Below are 18,219 nucleotides of genomic sequence, written 5' to 3' on the forward strand. Positions count from 1 at the left end.
ATATCAACATAGTTGGAAGATTCCTCAGAAAGATCCACCATCTTATTTTTCGTGTAACTGTTCTTTATTTCCAAGAATATATTCACTCATGCTAGTCCATTCTGTCTTTATTCCTAAAACAGAACATAATTTTTTGCTCTTTCACAGGACGAGGCAAAACTCATGACATTTTCAATCCCCATGTAGAAAGCTGGGAATTTAAGCACCTAATGTGTACATAAATATATGTTGCTGTATTTTGAAGACACAGAACACTCCCTCATTTTTTTGTCCTTGAAGACAAAAGTTGTATTCATTCAAATCTTCTTTGACATCAGTGTCTGTAACTCTGCTGCTAATTTCAGTGAATTTGCACAGAACAAGCTGTAAACACAAAGTCCATAGGCAACCAAAAACATGGGTAAGAGACTCAGCTGATAGTTCTAAGAGTATAACTTTGCCCTACTGCAAATAGCAAGCCTGAAATCCTGCATTAGAAAACTCTTCACTTAAAGGTGAGTAGTCTGAGGACAGATAACCAAATGACTCCATGCCCTAAGATTTGGCATGCCCATTGAAAATGCATAACCGATATTTGTTGGTGGTTTGGGATTTGTTCCTTTTTATTTGTTTTCTCTTGCCAGATAAAGTCCTTAACCCCTATGAAATTTAGAGACACAATAACATTGCAGAAACAGTGACTTGCGAATAGCTGTAAAAAAGACAAAAACTGTGTTGACGTCTCAAAGATCTGGGTGGGGAAGATTTTCCCCCAAGCAAGTGAGGAAAGCCAGAAGTCATATAAGTACACACATTTGCCTTTGGGATGGCCCGGAGATACGAATGCCTCTTGGGGCTTGCAGGAATCCTCCTTTCTTGTCTCAAGAAACGTTTAATGCAGTTTCCCACGCTGGCCAAAAGGGGCTGTGCCAGGGGAGCGAGAAGGTGGAGCTATGAGTGACCAAGAGTAACCTGAGAGTGCCTACAACAAACTAGATTTGAAGTGATACTCACCGCCCCTGTGGATGGATTAACCAGGTTCTTGCTGCTGTTGCCCTGTGCTGCACGTAGCTTTCAACATCCACCCAAAACTCTCCTGCCCATGCTAGCCACATGGAGCTGAAGGAGACCACCCGTGATCACTCAGGAGTGCACAATTTGGCCTTCCAGGTAAGTGTGGTTTCCTTTGCTTTGTGGGGAAGAGGAAACACTTAAAAACGATAAACCGTGCTTACTTAGAATCATAGAATCGTTTAGGTTGGAAAACAGCTTTAAGGTCATCGGGTCCAACTGTAAATTCTTCAGTCCCTGTACAAAGAGAAAGCAATTTCTGCTCTCTGCTTGCAGATGTTTTACAACACCCCACATGGTTTGCACTGATATCCTGCCAAAGTACATGGCTCTTGTATAAAAAGCTGGAGCACAATCGACACATTCAGGAGTAGGCTCTGCTTATTGCCTTCATCTCCTGCCTGGTATACTGCTATCTTAGAAAGTCTAATGACTCAGTAATATTTCATAGGCTGATGGATCTCAACAACTAGCTCATCCACCTCTCCTATCTGCTGTATCGGTTGATGCTTTTTTCCTGAGGATAGGTAATTCACAGTTCTTTTGAAGAGGAGGTCATCATTATGCAGCAGACAAATACCTTATCAAAGCAATGTATATTAATGAGAAAAATAATAATAATGTCATCACATTGGGATATATCTTCTTTCTTCCGAGCATAATGTAAGTGCAATTGTCTTGTTCTGCTCCCAAGAAGAGCACAGAGAGGAGGTAAGTAGCCAACCCAGAAGGTTCTGTGTATTACGTGCATAAAGTAATATTAACAGCCATTTTAAAAATGCAGGTTTCGAAAGCAGAAGCACCAGAGAAACTGTTAACCAGGTAGTTATTGGTTCTCAGTGCCCAGCATCCTTGTGCTTTCATTTGAATTAGAGCAGGGACAAACAGAAATCTGTAAACCCACAGCCAGGCCAGGCTGTTTCACTGTACTTGTTACTGAAGATAGAACAGGTCAGGGAGAAACAGTGGCTCTAAGGAGTGGTGTGTTAGCAAAGTCTCTCTTGCTTTCCTCCACGGCCTCTGATCCTTACACTGCCCCTGAGCTCAGCGAGCAGGAAGGGTAGCACCTAAGTGGGCGTGAATATCAGCCAACACTATTCAAATAACACAGAAAGGTCTTTGTAGATGCTAAGCATGTGGAATGTTATGTAATGCCAGTGACACCCAACCACTCTGTATATTTATTGGGCTATAGAGACAGACAAGGAATAGAATGATTTGATAATCTGCCAGTCAGGGAATATTTGTGGAATGTAAGGGAGTTAGGGTCAAGTCCCTACTTCAGTCATTAGTTAATAATTCATGCTAAGTGGGACAGTTTCAAGAGGAGACAGAGATAACTCTTAAAACATGATAGCCCAGTGGTTAAGGCATTCTCCTGGGTAATCAGGGCACCCCCAATACATCTGTGCTTCAGAGCAGATAGACAGATAGCAATTTGAACTTGGGTCTCCTTCAGTTCAAGTGAATGAGATAAAAGAGGGCTTCGTCTTGGCTGCATTTTCACACAGAAAGTGTGCCTAAGATAGTGCAGTCAGCTTCCAAAGTCTGTGCCTACAGACTTCCAAAGTCTGTGAAGGAAGAAAGAAGTCCCTCCTTAGCTGCAGAAGCTCTGTGCCGAATGCTCTTGAATGGCCTAAGCTGAAAATCTCCTCAGCAGTCTCTGTGGAGCACAGAGTGCTCCTGTGACTCAGGTTAATCCTCTGCCTTACGCAGCTAGTTCACCTGGCCAATGTGCAGGGAACCTAGGTGCTTCCTTTCCTGTCTCTTGCAGAGGTCTGCAAGAGCCTCTATTTGAATTTAAATAATTCAAATGCAAAAATCACGGACACTATCCACGAAACCTGGGGGCCTGAGTCAGGTTTTCTGGTTACTTTTTTTGTCCTGGAACACCAGAAGGTGTTCAAATTTACATTTACACTGTCTATCTCTGACTCAACATATAAGTCACTCCCTAGAGAAAATAAGGCACAAAGGAAATAGGTAAACTTCTGCATATAGAAAAACAAATCACCTTACAGTAGAAGCCACTGAGAAGAAAACAATGTCATCATTTTTTCTTACTTTCTTGTATTTGAGTTTTTCTTGCACAAAGAATGAACGCTTTTCTACCTCCAACATACCGTGTCTTCTAGTACAAAGCAATGAGTATCTTCTCTAAACCACAAAATATAAAAGGTTCTGGAAAGTGATTCATTTAAGCCATTTTAAGTGTCTGTGGGATTGCACTCCATAGGTACCTTCAGATGTACCTGAGCCATTTAGTGATTAATGCACAAAGGGATAGAAAAAAATAAGACACAGATAAAGTAAACTCAGGTTAGGTAGTTTGTTTTATAAAGCAAATAAGTTAAGAGAACAGCCCTTAATGTAATACAAAGCAGCTCAGGGCTAACAAATGATGGATGAAGGATCATATCACAGCTTTATTATGTCAAGAATGAGAGGCATTGTGCCTTCTGTTGTGGAGAGACTCTTAACAGGACCAAAGGGTTGTAATACAGAGTAATCTGCTTTTCAACTAGTTGTACAAATGGTCAAAGGGGGGTAACTGTTTGAGCTCTTCTCAATTTCACATTGGCTATTGATATTTAAACACAAACAGCCTTCTGTACTGCGATAGGATTTTCACTGCATCACAGAAGCATAAAACTTTTTTCAACTGTACTGTAGCAGACCCTCAGAAACCAGTTAACCAATGTTAACTTTCAGAGAGGGCACGCATCCATGTAGCGTAGGCTTCTATTAACACCATCAATTACATTTCAAAAAATGCATGATCCTGCAAAATATCAGCTACTTCTTCTGTACACTACGCAGATTCCACTAGAACTGTTTATAGGCATAGCATCAAAAACGGCAGGTCCTGTGTTATTGCCTTCTGATAATGCCAGTACCTGGGAGACTCAGAAGCAACTTTTAATGTCATTAACAGCTCAAAACAGTCTCAAAAGAAAACAGACAACAGAAAACAGACAACTCTCTCTTTGATGTTAGGGACATCTCAGTTACTAACAGCCATTTGGGTGTATTACAATGAGTAAGCTTCCTGTACTGGTTTTAAGAGTATGCACAGCTCTAGCCACACTGCCAGTCTTCCCAAGCACGCTCCTACTCTTCAGCGCAACATAAAGTTAATAAAACCCCAAGGCAATTGCTAAGACCTACCTGCCAAATTTACCTGCTTTGGATGCTACCACATATATGGCCAGAATCAACAGATTGCCACACTGTTTATACCCAGACATTCAGGTTTTTAACATTATTTTTCCCCTTAAATATGCCATGCAGTTTAAGGAACCTAAATCATTATCCTCATAGTCTCATCGCGATTCAGAAGATTGTTCATGTTAAGTGTCTACATGTTAATGTAATACATGCTGTATCTACAGTAATGTCGTACATAATGTACAGAAATACTACTGTGTCTCTTGCATTCAACGCAGTTCAGTTAACTTCTCTCTGATGGCACCAGCTTGCGCATCACTATAGCTGCCCACAGAATATTCTGCTCAGAAACCCTGCAACACTAACAGTAACCCTAAAACTGAGACTGGATTTACCTAGCTTGTGTTTAGCCCTTATTTAAGAGGCAAAGGTTTTACCTAATCAGTTCTGATGATTCAGATGTCTGCTAATGATGACATTAAACAAGAAGTCACACTTATTCCTCAGGGAATTATAAGAGTTGGCTCATAAAAAGGAATGGTATGTGAGATGAAAAAACTCCATGACTTTTAAAAGGAACTCAGAGGTAAACACAAAATAAATGCATGCAAAGGGAAGATAACAGCTGATAAATATTTATTGTTCACTGGCCTCCTATTGTCAGCATTATGATGCATTAAGCAGTCGGTACCTGCTTCTGTAGCAGAGCACACCGTACTCTTAAGAAGCTGACTTGAGGAAGGATCCCCTTTAAAATTCTGCCTTTTACTCATGCTGCATAAGGATATTGGTACTGCCATAACATATGCAGATTTTGTACTCCATTTCATTCAAACAGGCTTAAAACATATCCTAAAAAATGCCATTTATTTCTGTGTTTATCACCATTCTCCACACTTGTCTGGTTGGTAAATTAAGACTATAGGCACTATTAAGAATTTACATTTCATGGGCATCGTTGTTGTAATTTCCCTTTAAATTATGAAGACATTGCACTGCATAACTCCATCAGATCCAAGCAGGAAATTATGCAGTCCTTTTCCAAATTCTCAAAACTTACTTTCCAAAGCTGTGCTTTTTTTTTTTTTGGGGGGGGGGGGGGGAAGAAAAAAAAAAAGAAAAAAAAAATTAACTGTGACATACTACCTGGTCTCTTACAGGAAACAGTGAAAGTTAGTTATATCTTTAGGGTCTTTGCTTCTCACGCTAAGTAAATATTCCTTGTGAAAACCATCTTTAGGATTCTTGTCCTTGTTATTCTCATTGTGTTCCTGCTTGCCATCAACAGATGTTTTGAATGCCATCATTGCAGGGATCATGTGCACCTTGCTATCTCCTCAGGAATGTGCAGATCTTTTTTTCCTGTTTCAGTTTTTCTGGATTATGCTTTCTGCCTCTCATACATTTTACTTGCTTTGAGAGCAAAAGGATTTCCTATTTCTTTTATTATGGCCAGCTTGTGCCAGTGCATCATTTTAACTTGTTTATCCTGCATTTCAGGATACTATCCAACTATCCTACTCAATACTGACAGCTTAAGCTTTTAAAGAAAACAGTAATGTACTCAGAGGTGGGTGAGCCTAATTTGCAACCCATTTCAAAACACCTCATGAAGATTTAGCAAGCTGAATTTAAATCTGGCATTACATGTTTCTTATCTGCTGTCTCTACAGCTCATTTACTATAATTTAACACATGGATAATGAACATTCATCCCTCCTGCCCTGTACACTGATTTTATCATTTGACAGGAATTTATGAATGCTGTGATTATTGATTGAAAAAAATTTCCTCAGTATTTAAAATGCATTTTAACTCCTTCAGAATCATGACACTCTGGCTAGCAAAAGGTAGTACATGGGGGAAAGCTTTGATGAATGGTCTTCAGTTACACTGAATATTAAAAGAATAACAAAGTTTTGAACTGTAAATCAGATGGCTTCATTTCAGCTGACTGAATGCAATCCGAAATCCAATGAAATCCAACATGGTAACTGAAAATATTTGCTTTTGAAGCATCTGTTTTCCACTGAGTTCCTTAAGTACTCTGATTCTAATCTCCAAGCTAATGTAACTACCCACCCTTAAACCATAAACAGTGTAAGCAGCTGCCTGGATGCTCTCTCTGGTAGCCACTATGTTTTCCTCATTAACTGGCAGGGGCAGAAAACCATCTTCTCTAAAGTGTGTGCTGTGGTTAATAGCACAACCAATAGAAGTTATGAGCTCTTTGCAAAGCCAACCGTCCCTTGAAAGGCAGGGAGGAGATAGAAGGGAAAGTCAAAGAATGTCGTTGTGCAAAAAGACAGGGCAAATCAGCTGCTCATCTAGAGGGAACAGAACAAACATTGAAAGAGCACTTCACTTACAAATATGCGATAGCTCTATGCCCTTGACGTTTAAGTTGATGTTTTACAAGCAGGAAATTCCGATCAGTAAAAGTACATCAGACTGTGAAGGCAGAAGTGCAACCGTGAAACGCTTTTCATATTGTCAACATTCGAAGTAAATGGATGAATTCTGTAATCCTTCCAGTGTCGCCAAAAGGAAAAAGAATTTTCCCATCCAAGTTTCTCTAATTTGGTTTTATCTTCCTGCTTCCCTATGTCACTACAGATTGAGTAGGTTCAGGAGTGACTTGGAGTATTGCAGGATCTGGCCTGTGCTCACAACAGTGCTGTGCTAGCTATAGTCCCTAAGGCTTGAACTCCCATTTTCTGTTGCAATGTTTTGTTCTGCAGGCATTTCCAGGGAGGTGGAAAATGATACCGAGCAAATGAGGTAGAAGCTTTTCAGTCCGTGCTGGGTGCTAGGTAGCAATCTGCAACAGCAGCTGACAAGCACAGACAGATTAACATTTTGGTGAGGAGTTCCTTCAGCAAACTCAGAAAGACTCTAAGCAAAGAGCAAAAGGACAGTTTTATTTGTCAATTGAATATTGTTATTCGTATGATAAATTTAAAATAATTCTTTTTCTTCAAGGGGTGGGGTTAAATAACATGCATTTTCACCAAACAAAATAAAACAATTGTATAAGGGGGTGGATGAAGAGATAGTACTTGAAGAATGAGCTGTGAAATACAAGAAAATTGCTCAGCTTCATGGCACTCATTCAGACTGTTTTAACCAACAGAAGTAGTCTTTAACTGAAGTAAACTTGTTATCAATAGTAATTAACCAGTTTCTACTGAATTTGGAATATGCCAGAAATGTGGCATGATCATTTGAAATGAGTGCTTTTTATTCATGCAGAAAATAACACAAATCTATCATTCTGCAGTGCAGGCTATTTAGAGTTCCAGCAGTCATGTGATGCTCTTACTAGTTTTCTGTTACATTACTCATACGTTCATATATTTTAATGAAACTCTTATGTAATTATTGCGGTTGAGCAGTGGGTTGGGCAAAGTGACTTCTAGAGGTTTCTTCTAATGCAAATTATTCCGTAGTTCTGTTGCTTCTAAATACCAACTCACATGCTTGCTGTTTTTCACATGTTTTCTGACGAAAGTCCTAAGAAATCTCTGCTTTCTCTTGCTCAGCAACTAGTATAGAAATCTTCAGAGAGACTATCCCCAGGGGTGTGTGTGTGTCAATTACAGAACTGTACCGCTTTGACTTCACTATGCTGTCCTGTACAGTATTTTTAATATATTATATCTCAGTGCTACAGTTAAGCACTGCTTCTTGTGATAATTCTTTTTTTTGCACTGTATGGAGTGTTCAGTAGAGGCTTGCAGTGTGAGCTGCAGGGCAGCTATGGCAAACTCCTAAGACAGCATGGTTAGAAGGCAAACAAGTAACAGGGATACTTTTTGAAAAATAAATACCTCCTTCTTAAGGGAATGCAAAAATACTCTTCTCTTAGAAGGAAGGGAACTGATATAGCGGCATCTGGTTTATCAGGGCCACAGCAGGTAAATCAACAGCTTCTTGCGACTTCCTTCTCTTTCCCCAGACACACAATGTTACAGAAATGTTTCTAGTGAAATGGATGTTTCATCATGTTTGGAAGCAGAGTATCTTTAAGGCAAATATGTTACTGAAAGTAAAAGTGTTCTGGTTGCTTCTAGGGTCATGTTTCTGCTAAAAAGCAAAATTTAATTTATGTCTGGTAATACTGCTTATTCCTGCCTTTATCATAATTTACTATGATTAAGTTTATTTTGTATTGTTCATTTGGAAATGATCATTTTCTTAGAGGGCTAAATGTAGATACTAATTTACTGGTTTTATTACCATGTAAATAATGAGATACTGCGTGCAATATAACACAGTGAAATGACCATACCGTAACTGCTGCCATAAGAAACAATGAAATATAAAACATTTATATCAATTGTGGATATAAGTTATCTGACATTTTGTTTAAGCGGCTTTCTTACAAAACCAAAATAAGAACCAGCCCTTCAAGGATCATTAAAAAGAAGTAATGTGCCCTTCGAAACTTTAAGAAACAAGAAAACTCAGCTTCAGAACAACAACAACAAAAAAGTGGAAGTAGTGGACCTGGTTATGGCTGTCTTCAACTCTCAGTGCACTCTGATAAAAGGTACACCGCAGAGAATTAATGTAGTAAAGTTAACTGCTCTCTTTAAACATACTCTGAGTGTTTTATTCCAAGAGCAACAGAAGTATGTGTTTTTAAAAAATATGTATTTACTTCATATGCATAAGGAGCATATGCACTGCAGCAAAGATACTAACAACCTGGGAAAGGCCCAAGTAGGCCATTGCCCTTGGTGGGGAGAAGGGCTCTCTTTGTAAACTTGTTGAACCAGTCCTGAGGCAAAGGGCAGCACCAGGAGCACATGTGAGTACGGGTCAAGAAAACAGCAGAATCACATTATTCAAGCACCATCCATGACCGACGCAGCTTTGTGTAATAGTGCAGGGACTTGAACACCTGAGCTCTGTACACTGAGTTTGGGGCTCCCTGTACTGGTAAAGTAAAACACAGAAGAACAGGCATCAGAGTATAAATTAGCTCTTACTGCACAGTAGAAAGCTTTCGGCTTTTCATTTGAACAACACAATTTCTGGTCTTGTCATGCCCCAGAATGACAGTGAAGGTGTGCGTGTTTTAAGACCAAAAGGTCTCAGCGAGAATTCACAGAGAGTCAAGAATTCACCAGATAAGAAAACTGTACATACTGATGAGGTACAGTTTTTTCTTTTTTTTTTTTTTTATCTTTCAAATAACCTTATGTGAATTTATAAACCTCAAATTCAATGTCAGTAATTGGCTGTGATGTTACATCCAAGACAGATATTTTAAAGAAACCTGAATTTTTCTTAAAATTCATAAACTGACAGGGAAGTGAGTTCTGTTCTCAGAAATACGTTAAGAAAAAAACCACAGAAAACAGGACGTGTATGATTCAGAAAAAAATATTTCTAATGTCATAATGGCTTCATAAAAGATACAAAAGAGGCATCAGGAATGGTGATCAGAGGGAACACTACGGACTAGGAGTGAATATAGAAGGAAGACGAGAAACTGGAAACATTTGGTTTAGTGATATAATCTTTCAGTCAGGCAGGGAATACATGTTATTAAATACCTACTCATCCAGAACAGGGGAAATTTCAGACAAACACAAACTGGAGGCAACAGCTGTGACATACAACTGACCAGAAAAAGGAGAATACAATACAGATGACTTCGTAATAAACACATCCATTTTGATTTCTTTTGACTGTACATTTGTTTAACCCCACATAGTGAGTAGCTCGCTATAAACACATGAGAGTGCGGTTAAAAAACAACACAGGTATTTTACTAGTGTCATGTATTAATATTTTCACATCCGCACACCAGAAATAAATAATCTGCTACTCTAAAAGTTCCATTAAAAACTAGTACTTCCCCATGTTGTTATCTTATCTACTTGCCAAGTTTGTTGATGGTACTTGAAGCAGCACATGAGAAATAGAGACTTCCTGATGCTGTGGATATTCTTTTCTGTTTTCCAATGGTTTTTGCGTATGATCAGAGGCAGTAAAGACATGTTGCCAGAGAAATGCCTCTGCTCTCAGAGTTGAAGTGATTCTATATTTTCAGTGATTTACAGGATCGCTGGGGCTGTTCTGATATGCACTCCTGGGAACTGGGCTAGGATCTGCGATCCTAGGAAAGGAAGGTTGTAGTCAGTGCCCATACCTTCCTCTTCAAAAAAAGCCAGCAAAAAGGAAAATGTCAACACAAAAAAAAGAATAAAAGGACTTTCAGAACTGATTGAAACTGTTGAAAATGGAGAGAAGTATTGGCAGTCAATGAAAGCTTGATTTAATTCAAGAAACTAATTTCCCACTAAAAAGGTTCAGCTGAAAGCTTTCAGCCACTACTTTATGCAAATGTAGTAGAGATACGTATACCCACACCTCAGGCGCACTGTGACTGAGGCAGAAGAGCTTGTTCTGAGGCTTTGCAGAGTATGGACTTTGCTGTGCCCCTGCTGGCACAAGTCCACAGGCTCCACACAGCTCTTGGGTTGGCCTCAGCAAGGGCCAACACTCCCCAAGAACCAGACCTGGTATTGTGTTTGGCCATGAAAAAGGAATAAAAGGGGTTTGGATCCATTCTCCCTTTTCCTTCTGTTATCTGCACAGTTAGACACAAAGTGATCTTTGATTTCAGACTTTCTTAACACCTTTTAATGTAGATGTAGGAAAGCATTTGTGACAATAAAATAGCAACATAGTAATATTCTGAGCATATTTAAATACATTGTAGACTCACAGTGTGATGCGCGATTGATGCTTTTTATATTGAACTATTCAAAAGAAAAAAATAGCTTATTCTCAAGACAAACAGTATATTTCACTAATTCAAAGAGCCAGAGACCAGGCTGTGGGTGATCCAGGCAAGCTCCTGGCCCAGGGAGGATGCTGTGGCATGGGGGAAAGCAACAGGAGAGCACGGTCTGTCCTGAGAAGCATGTGAAGTGGGTGCACTGGGGATGGTGGGGGAGTTAGAGACAGGAGGTGTGGGACATGGGCTTCAAGCTCTGACCAGGAGAGAGGGCATGGTGCCACAGGGAGCGGAGATGCCTGCAAATGTGAAAGTATGGCTTTTCAACCCAGAGGGCTGGACTCTCCTGATTTATAATGTTGGTTCAAAAATCTGCTGGCATGCAGTATACCCCCAATTTAAGCCCAGGAATAAATAATATTTCAATACTATCAGCACTCATTGTCCCTCAAGGTGAGAAGCCCACGTTCTACAGCTGCTAAGAAGAGTGCTCTCAGTTACCATAAGTAATAGCAACTTAGTAGGCGGCAGCATCTGCATTTTTCAGGTTTGCCTTATTTCACAGTCAAGACCAAAGAGAGAATGAAATCAAGTTTTGAAAAAATGCGGCCTTAAGTTACATTGCAGCTCCACAGAACCACATGACTCCCACCCCCTACCCCCGCATCCAAAAACTGCAGTCGAGGACTGAGGCATTCCTGTTTGTGTCACGCTGAGCTTTCTCCTAGAGGATGAATAGTGGCTTCTACATACATACTCTGCTGCACCATTTTAATTACTGGCCATGTGTTAATTTTGCCTTTGAGCTGGTTCAATTCTCTCAGAAGGAACCAAGCGAGGGCTTGCCGGACTTTCGGTCGTGCCTGCAGCAGGAAAGCCAGACAGAAGTCAGGGACCAGGGCGAGGTCTGCGCTGGGCCTTGCTTCACACAGCCCTTTGGGGAATGGGGCTACCATAAATAATAGTGACACAAAGAGAAAAGGTAAATTCACCTGCAGAATGCCACGTCTCCAAGTGGCGGGGCACAGCGGGCCAGCTCTTCTCAAGAAGGTACGACATGACCACCAGCTTGGGAAAACACTGTCTGCCTTCACTGTGGCCCTGGCTCGACACCCAAGGGCAGGCAACCAGTCACGCTGCCCTGGCACAGCATTGAAATGAGGAGGCATGAGCGTGGCCATGTGCAGTTACACTGCTGCCTTTGAACGCAACAGGCGCCTGCCCTTGGTCCCCGGCCCCTCCGTGGGCCCCGCCATGAGCATGGAGGTATGTACCCATGGGACAGGAGCTTTCTCTCTGCCCCTCCGGACCAGGCCAGGGGAAGTAAGGTGGGGTGGGCACGGCAGCCCCTGGTGGTGTGCCAAGCAGCTTGGTTGGGGGGGGGGGTGGGGCTGTGCTGCTCCCAGCTGCCTCAAGGACAGTCCTTGAACACGGTGGAGGTCAGACTGTGGTTGTTCAAAACCTTTAATGCAGCCAGGCTTATGTGGATTCAGGTAGCAAAAAGGTGTGTTCCTGATGAAAATGTGTTATCTGGGTAAAAAACTGGCTGGATGGCCGGGCCCAAAGAGTGGTGGTGAATGGAGTTAAATCCAGTTGGTGACCGGTCACAAGTGGTGTTCCCCAGGGCTCAGTATTGGGGCCAGTTCTTTTTAATATCTTTATCAATGACCTGGACAAGGGGATCAAGTGCACCCTCAGTAAGTTTGCAGGCAACACCAAGTTGGGTGGGCGCATTGATCTGCTTGAGGGATCTGGACAGGCTGGATTGATGGGCCGAGGCCAATTGTATGAGGTTCAACAAGGCAAAGTGCCAGGTCCTATGCTTGGGTCACCACAACCCCATGCAGCGCTACAGGCTTGTGGAGGAGCGGCTGGAAAGCTGCCCAGCAGAGGAAGACCTGGGGGTGCTGGTCGACAGCCGGCTGAATGTGAGCCGGCAGTGTGCCCAGGTGGCCAAGAAGGCCAACAGTATCCTGGCCTGTACCAGAACTAGTGTGGCCAGCAGGACGAGGGAAGTGGTCGTCACCCTGTATTCGGCACTGGTGAGGCCGCACCTCAAGTGCTGTGTTCAGTTTTGGGCCCCTCACTACAAGAAAGACATGGAGGTGCTGGAGCGTGTCCAGAGAAGGGCAACCAAGCTGGTGAGGGGCCTGGAGCACAAGTCTTATGAGGAGCGGCTGAGGGAACTGGGGTTGTTCAGTCTGGAGAAAAGGAGGCTGAGGGGAGACCTTATCGCTCTCTACAACTACCTGAAAGGAGGCTGTAGTGAGGTGGGTGTTGGTCTTTTCTCACAAGTACCAAGTAATAGGACAAGAGAAAATGGCCTCAAGTTGTGCCAGAGGAGGTTTAGATTGGCTATTAGGAAAAATGTCTTCACTGAAAGGGTTGTCAGGCATTGGAACAGGCTGCTCAGGGAAGCGGTTGAGTCACCATCCCTGGAGGTATTTAAAAGATGTGTAGGTGTGGTGCTTAGGGACATGGTTTAACTGGTGGACTTGGCACTGTTAGGTTAATGGTTGTATCTGATGATCTTAAAGGTCTTTTCCAACCTAAACGATTCCATGATTCCATGATTCTATGATTCTATGTTTGGCCAAATTTCAAGTTTTTGCTACAAAGCACATGGATGCTAGCTCACTTTAAAGGACTATTACCTGTTACCTTTTCTCAGCAGCTTTTCTAAAGAATAAATTTTTTGGCTTAGTTAAATTTTTAAAACAATAAGCTTCCCTGCCCCCCTCAATTTAACCATTCCTCATACATAAAATTTCCACCATATTAAAGCTCTGCAAAGAGGGAAGCCACAAAACAGGGGGTCGTCAACAGGAGGTGCTGGGCAAGCTGGCTAGTTAGAAGGTCTACCATCCCTACCTGCAGCTCTCACTTTTCGATGTATATGCAGTGGTACTCTGTATGAAGTGGTACTTCAGCTCTGAGTAACACTGGTATTTTTTTTCCTCTTTATTTCCCTTTTCAAAATGATGTGAATGGCTTGGAAATGTTCACAGCCATTGCCTAACCACAGGGTTTGCCTGATACTGATCACAGCGTTGGCAGCAGACAGGGGAGCCAGAGTCATGCACTCAGTGCAGAAGGGAAAGTCTTGACACTGCTTCAGCCATCTGCCAGTGGGGATCTCATTTTTTCACACCTTACTTAACAAGCAGGCACCCCTTTCACAGCCTCGGCATTGCTCTGTTTTCCAGGAGGATGAATACATCAATATTGAGAGTGATCTGCATGAAAAGAAACGTGACTCAGTAGATGATGAGCAACCACGCTTGAAAGGGTAATTAATGTCTTTCGGATGAGTAAGTTTTTCCACTCTATCCTGACCTAAGCAGTAAGCTGCCAGTGTTTCTGCTTCTGGAGCAACTGCTCTAGATTTCACTGCCATACCCCTATGCTACACAAGACCTTTGTATTGCCTAGCAATTTGTGTAATACAGAAATACATTGTATTTAAAATTATTACACCTTTCAGCTAGCACATGTGATCATGGAACTATCCTTCTAAAACCTTGCAAATTAAAGGAGCGGTATTTTTTTCTTTTTTGTACATTAACTACTTTTCCAATATTTTCATAGGAGCCTTTTTTAAAGAGAGGTCTTAAACAGTGATCTCTTTCAGGAAGTTAAAAGATTCACTATTGCCTTTCAGTTTGCATAGCTATTTACCCCAGTGCAAAAGAAGAATAGAATAGCTATGAAAAAAAGCCATTTTGATGGAGCAGAATTTTTACACTTCGTTAGCACTGGTGCCAGGTGAACACACAGTGAAAGCACGCATCTACATTTTGCTTGAGGATTAGGTTTTTTGATGAAAACTATAAACCCTGTATAATACATTAAAAAAATTACAACACAATACTTAAAATTATGTTTTAATGTCTTAGTGTTTTTCTGTCATATTGAATCTTTATATGCACCTTCATAGAAATCATACTGTACTTTTCCCCTGATTTCTATGACTGCATTCTGTTATACAGCACACCATTTCAGCTTTGAGCCTGTCTTTCTATCAGCAGATTTTAGCAACTTACTTACTGGGTATCTCAAATAGGAGTTTGTCTACTCAAATTGGAAAAGATCTCATGCCTGTACAAATGATACACTTAAATACAGAAGTAATTGTGAAGATGTTAATTATGCTTTTGCATTGTACATACAGAACTTAAAGACTCTTAATATGATCAGGTTTACTGATGCCATCACATTAAAATACTACTTCAAAGATCTAGCAAAAGTGTTTAGAAGTCACTTGAATATTCATTCGTTTCTCCGCTCTGTTGTTTAGAGATTTGTCATTCCTTTAGCAGTACATAACATGAAACACTTTCTTGTTTAAAACGATTAGCAAAAACAAAAGGTGAGATTTGACAGATGTAGCAGCTAAGTTTGATAAGCCTCTCCAGTGGCAGGCATCCAGTGTCTCCCCAGAAGTAAGCTAATTGCACAGGCAAGTGTTGGTACACAAATGGCTGTACAAGGTTAGTGGCATCTCTCCCCTTCAAACCTGGGCCCACAGGACTCACTCAACAAGAGGCATCTCTGCACAGAGATGGATTGAGTTGGGGCAGAGATGAAGCATGGACGTTTTTTATTCATTCTTGTTTATTTGTACTCCCATGGAGACCCGAGGGATAAATAAGATTTAATTCACAGGGCTTACTATTTCCGAGGTCCCCTTGTTCTTTCAGCAGCAGCAGGTACTATTGTCTAGGGCAGCGAAAGCTCCTTGTAGGCTGGAAGCTGAAGAGCACTTTGTTCTATTCCGATTGTACTCAGGCTACGGCTTGTTCTGTGCTCTCCGGTTCTGCACTTTGTCTCTGTTTATTTTTATGTTGAGCACCTGACAAGGGCAATGATATCTCTACCAAGGTTTGGGTTTTTGTTTGGTTGTGGGTTTTGTGGGTTTTTTTGTTTTTTTGGGTTTTTTTTTTTGTTTTTTTGTTTTTTGTTTTTTTTTTTTTTTGGGGGGGGGGGGGGTGTGTGTGTTTGTAAATTAGCTCCTAAAAGCAGGCACTAATGTGATCTGTTGTCTTCCTTGTGTCTGCTCAAAAGGGACATTAACAAAGCCTGCCTCCATTTTAAATGTGTCATGGATTTCATTCAACAGATAGCACTGAATAGCCTGTGGTTCGAGACACAACCCCTTTGAAAGATCAGTCCGTTGATTAGCAAGGATTCACTACACGTACAAGATGTTAACACTCATTTATAGAGTACATGCAGACCAGAAAAAGGATTTCTGAGTTGCAAAATGCAAGCAAGAATAGTTTTGGCATATACAAGTATTTCACGTTAAAGTTCTCCTTTAAATGTGCTTAAGTGATACCTGTTTTTTTCAATATCTTTGGTTCAGTAAAATCCATCAGCAACATGCTGCACTTCAAGCCTACAGGAATAGCTTGTAGAAAATACTGTTTCCTTAGTAAATTAACCAGATTTCTTAAAGATGTTTTTTCTGCCACCTTTCAGAACAGAGCTGCATGCATGACATATATGCCTAAACATTTAAGATATCTTCATACCAAAGTGATAATCACCTAAATTAATAAAATAACAAGGGAGAGAGATGTTAGAGCAAAGAAGAGATTACAAGGAATTGTAATCTTAAAATAACAATTTTAAATCCCAAAGGACTCATAAGTAGCAGTAACAGGTAGTAGATAACATTTTTTCCTTTTCTTTTTGTTGATGGACAAACTGTAAATTTTATAAAGTAACTCTGGCTTATTCATGCATCTGTCTCTCATTTCTCCTTTTCTTCCTTTTCCTGTTGTATCTAATCTCTCTGCTAAGATCGTGTAGATAACCTAATGTTCTTACAAAAGAGCTGTGATTTATGAGGCAACAGAAATTCCCAGAACTAAAACTGAAATATCAAAAGCAATCAAGATTTCTCAGAGACCCTGTTACTCTTTGTACTAGTGAAGGATTATGTTCCTGCTCTGCTGTTCTGAGTGCTGATATGAATTAAGTTAATATCCTTGTTTCTCTCCAATTTCTTTTAAATTAATTGATTTTTTATCTAGCACAGAAGAGAAGGGTATTCATGCTGAGTTTTGGTGTGCATCAGAATCCAGCTGCATCCAGTTTCCAAATAAGTACAGTCTGGATAATTAGCATCTCTACATATAATGTTGCCTTTATAGACTGTAGGGTGTGTGTCGCGGTAGAGACAGATTGTTCTGACACACCTTTTTATCCTCTTCTTCACAGTATGTGTTAGTATATGATTGGTTTAGTTAATAACTAACAATTCATGATTGGTGAGTTCGTCAGGATGGTTCTTCTTATCATTATCTTGTTTTTGTACCGCTCTTCTTGGATCTTTCCAGACTTTCAAGGATACGCTACAACCTGCTCAAGCTCACGCTGTTCCCGAATTTTCAGGCATTACGCAGACCCGTTGTATCCCCCGACAGGTGTGAGGCACCGCTTTAGAGAGACAGAGCTATAGATATGATTTCTTTTTCAGCTTGCACAATACGAGGGTGTTTATTTAGCTACAGCTTTTGTAACTGAAATATGTCCTCGTCACCAGCATACTTAACATGGGAAATCTGTGTTGAATTAAATCTCTTAACCAGTTTCCCTAAATTTCAGCCTCCCTCGTGAAATCACTCTGTGTTACACTTAGTGAGATGAGAAAAGAACAAAAGTGAAGTATGTAATAACTGGAAGAACAGATAGTAGGATAGGACATTCCAATATAACAAATAATTTTAGCTTCCATGAACTGATGAGTCTTAGATGAAAAGTTAATGTAACTAAAAACCAAATTCTCAAATATCCAGAAATATCTATGCACACTGTAATAAGGTTTTAGATGGATATTGGTTATTTTGCACACACAAATGCGACCTTAGTCCTTCACAAGTACTGCTCCACATAGAAATGCTGGGCTGCCTGTATTAACAATCTTTGTGGGTCTAGTAATGGGCACTGAATCTTTAACTACCTACCCAGTTTGCACTAACCCCGTTAACAGACCTCCTCACAGAAGAGCTGTACTTCAGAGGCTAGCAGAACTAGCCTGCTAACTTCAGCCTGTTAGATAGTTGACGGATCGGCCTATTAGATACCTGCCAGAATTTCTTTTTTACTTGTCCAACATCAAACCAAAGAAGTCCCCCCCAAAAGCTCTACAGATGTCAGCACGATTTTCTCTGGCACTTTGGGATCCAAATCTAACACTTACCAAGTGCAGCATACTCCTGTGGAGAAATTTTGATAAATTT

At 40.8% G+C, this 18,219-nt stretch overlaps 1 protein-coding gene across 1 annotated transcript in view; it reads left to right on the forward strand.

The window, feature by feature from the left end:
- Positions 1 to 1,014: 1,014 nt before the first annotated feature.
- Positions 1,015 to 18,219, forward strand: part of SLC28A3 (solute carrier family 28 member 3) — a 43,612-nt gene continuing 26,407 nt past the window's right edge. Inside the window, exons 1-2 of the mRNA XM_049795147.1 lie at positions 1,015 to 1,149; positions 14,179 to 14,261. Coding sequence (XP_049651104.1) covers positions 1,093 to 1,149; positions 14,179 to 14,261 — 140 coding nt within the window. The 5' untranslated portion in view covers positions 1,015 to 1,092. The remainder of the gene's footprint in view (positions 1,150 to 14,178; positions 14,262 to 18,219) is intronic.

Source organism: Accipiter gentilis, chromosome Z, assembly GCF_929443795.1.
Source record: "Accipiter gentilis chromosome Z, bAccGen1.1, whole genome shotgun sequence".
Taxonomy (NCBI): domain Eukaryota; kingdom Metazoa; phylum Chordata; class Aves; order Accipitriformes; family Accipitridae; genus Astur; species Astur gentilis.